This window comes from Camelina sativa, chromosome 1 (genome assembly GCF_000633955.1).
Source record: "Camelina sativa cultivar DH55 chromosome 1, Cs, whole genome shotgun sequence".
In the NCBI taxonomy this organism is placed as follows: domain Eukaryota; kingdom Viridiplantae; phylum Streptophyta; class Magnoliopsida; order Brassicales; family Brassicaceae; genus Camelina; species Camelina sativa.
The window spans coordinates 7,322,819-7,325,394 of NC_025685.1; the positions used below are offsets into that span (position 1 = coordinate 7,322,819).

General features: G+C 44.3%; 1 protein-coding gene across 1 annotated transcript in view; it reads right to left on the reverse strand.

Annotated features, from left to right (window-relative positions):
• The window catches only part of LOC104781481 (translocase of chloroplast 120, chloroplastic-like), a 6,848-nt gene that overhangs the window by 2,172 nt on the left and 2,100 nt on the right, over positions 1–2,576 (reverse strand). The window contains 2 exon segments of the mRNA XM_010506165.2: positions 1,091–1,631; positions 1,633–2,448. Of these exon segments, the coding sequence (XP_010504467.1) occupies positions 1,091–1,631; positions 1,633–2,448 (1,357 nt within the window).

The window sequence follows — 2,576 nt, forward strand, 5'->3', positions numbered from 1 at the left end:
GAACGTCCAATGGGCACTTGGGACTGTATATTTCCTCCGATAGCAAGATCGCCATGCCAATCCATCACAGAAAGTCCAAGAGTTGACAAAAACCGACCAAGTGGATAATCTTTATCTCTAAACTGAGCTTCTAAACTACCACCATAGGCAACATCTCCCCGACTAGTCATTGCCCCACCAGACATAACCATTCTGAACCGTTTATTAGCAATCAACTTATCTTCGACTTTCAGCCCCGCAGACACCGAATCACCCAAGAGCGTTACAGAGAGACCAGCTGCCGCTTTGTTTTTCCTAAAATTGTTAAATCTAGTTTCACTTCGAACTGTGTAAGCCAATTCCTTCCCAGCGTTTTGCATGTCAAAACCTAGGGAAGTTGATCTACCCTCTCCATGTTTAACCGAGCTGGCCAATTCCAGCTGCACATTTGCNTCGGGGGAATAATAACTAAGAAGCTTCTTGAACAGAGGCACCAATGCAAACATAGCAAGTTGGAGCTGCTCAGAGCTGTTTACGCGGATGCTTACTTGCCCTGCCCCTCTGTTATTCAAATTAGCACGAGCAATTAGATTAGAAGAACGTCCAATGGGCACTTGGGACTGTATATTTCCTCCGATAGCAAGATCGCCATGCCAATCCATCACAGAAAGTCCAAGAGTTGACAAAAACCGACCAAGTGGATAATCTTTATCTCTAAACTGAGCTTCTAAACTACCACCATAGGCAACATCTCCCCGACTAGTCATTGCCCCACCAGACATAACCATTCTGAACCGTTTATTAGCAATCAACTTATCTTCGACTTTCAGCCCCGCAGACACCGAATCACCCAAGAGCGTTACAGAGAGACCAGCTGCCGCTTTGTTTTTCCTAAAATTGTTAAATCTAGTTTCACTTCGTACTGTGAAAGCCAATTCCTTCCCAGCATTTTGCATGTCAAAACCTAGGGAAGTTGATATACCCTCTCCATGTTTAACCGAGCTGGCCAATTCCAGCTGCACGTTAGAATCCTTCTTGTCCTTTGTCACTTGACCAGAGAAAGATATCGGTATTTTGTCTTTAACAACAAAAAGTCGTTCCGCATTCACACCTTCATAACCAATATCATGATCCCACCCATGAGTTTCCAAGACTGGCCTAACAAGCCATTGATTGGAGGAATCAAGGTACCGGTACCGATGAGTAGGATTGTCAGAGTCAAAAGATGCAGGTAGAGATAAATCCGGCATGGGAACTGGAACAGATGCAGGTTCACTTCTCTCTTCTTCCACATTTTCACTATACCCGTTAGGCATATCTTTAATCTCAGCAGCAAATTTCTTCATCAACTTACGTCTCTTTCTTTCCTCTTTCATCTGCCTCTTCATAAATAATTTCTCCCGGTACTCCATCTCATCGAGATATTCCTTCTTCTGAGTTTTACTAAGCTTAGCCATCTCGGCTTTAGTCAACCGCTTAAAGGGAGGAAGGTCATCATACTCTGATTCTTCATCAGAATCTGATGATTCGTCCAAATCATCTTCATCTTCTTCATCATCGTACTGCTGCTCAGGAAGCTTAGCTTGTGGTCTTGACTGCAGAAGCGATGAGAGAAGAACTGGTAATGGAGGAGCCTTGGACCGAGCTGTAAAATTGTTCCCCTGAAATATTATCTTGTAATTTCAGAAGAGCATTTGCTTCTGCTAGAATCTTGGATGCAAATGAGAGTAATAGCAAATGAGGCTTCCACACTTGGCCGTTAGGTAATACTCTCTGGCCTGCCCGATTTGTCCTGCAAGCAGAGTGGTTCTCAACTAAAGAAACAGGGTTCATGAGCCTCATATCTCCCGCTGCTTGGCGAATGGCCTGCTGGATGACATGAGAACGTTGTGTTACAAACATCTCATAGCTAGAAGCAGTACCATTTGGGCCATCTGGTGGAGCCGAAGCGGCATGAGTCAAACCCACAATGGCATTGAACCATATTGATGGTCCAAAAACATCAGTGATGGTGCGCAAGAGAGGCATGTCACCAGAATCTCTGCTTTGCATATCCAACCTATCAAGATATAATACAATGTCAGGCGGATTTTTCTTGATGACTGCCCTAACAGACTTCAGGATCTTCTCATTCTTGTGTTGATCTGACCAGGATGGTAAGAGACCAGGAGTGTCAATTACCCGTACCTTAATTCCCTGAACAAAACCCTCAACATCCTGAACCCTCTTTGTTCCCATCTGGAATGCATCAGTACTGATTTTCAGTTCATCAAAAATAGAATTGATAGTCGCACTTTTACCAACCCCACTTTTACCGAGCACCATAATTGTACAAGAAAAATCAAGGGGGTCCTGTCCAGCTCCCTCAAGCTGTTCTGCCATGGCACTGGCACGATCAAAACTAAAGGCACCAACACGGCTTCCGTTTCTGCCCCTCAACTGTTCAGCCAATCCAAGCCTGTATAAAACCTGAGCAACAACAACATTATGTGGAGTTTGCCCTAATCTATGAGCAAGCCTCAAAAATTTGACCCTGATCAACTGGAGCTTCTCACGAGTCTCATCATGCTCATCTGTCTCTGCAGTGGTAGAGTCTT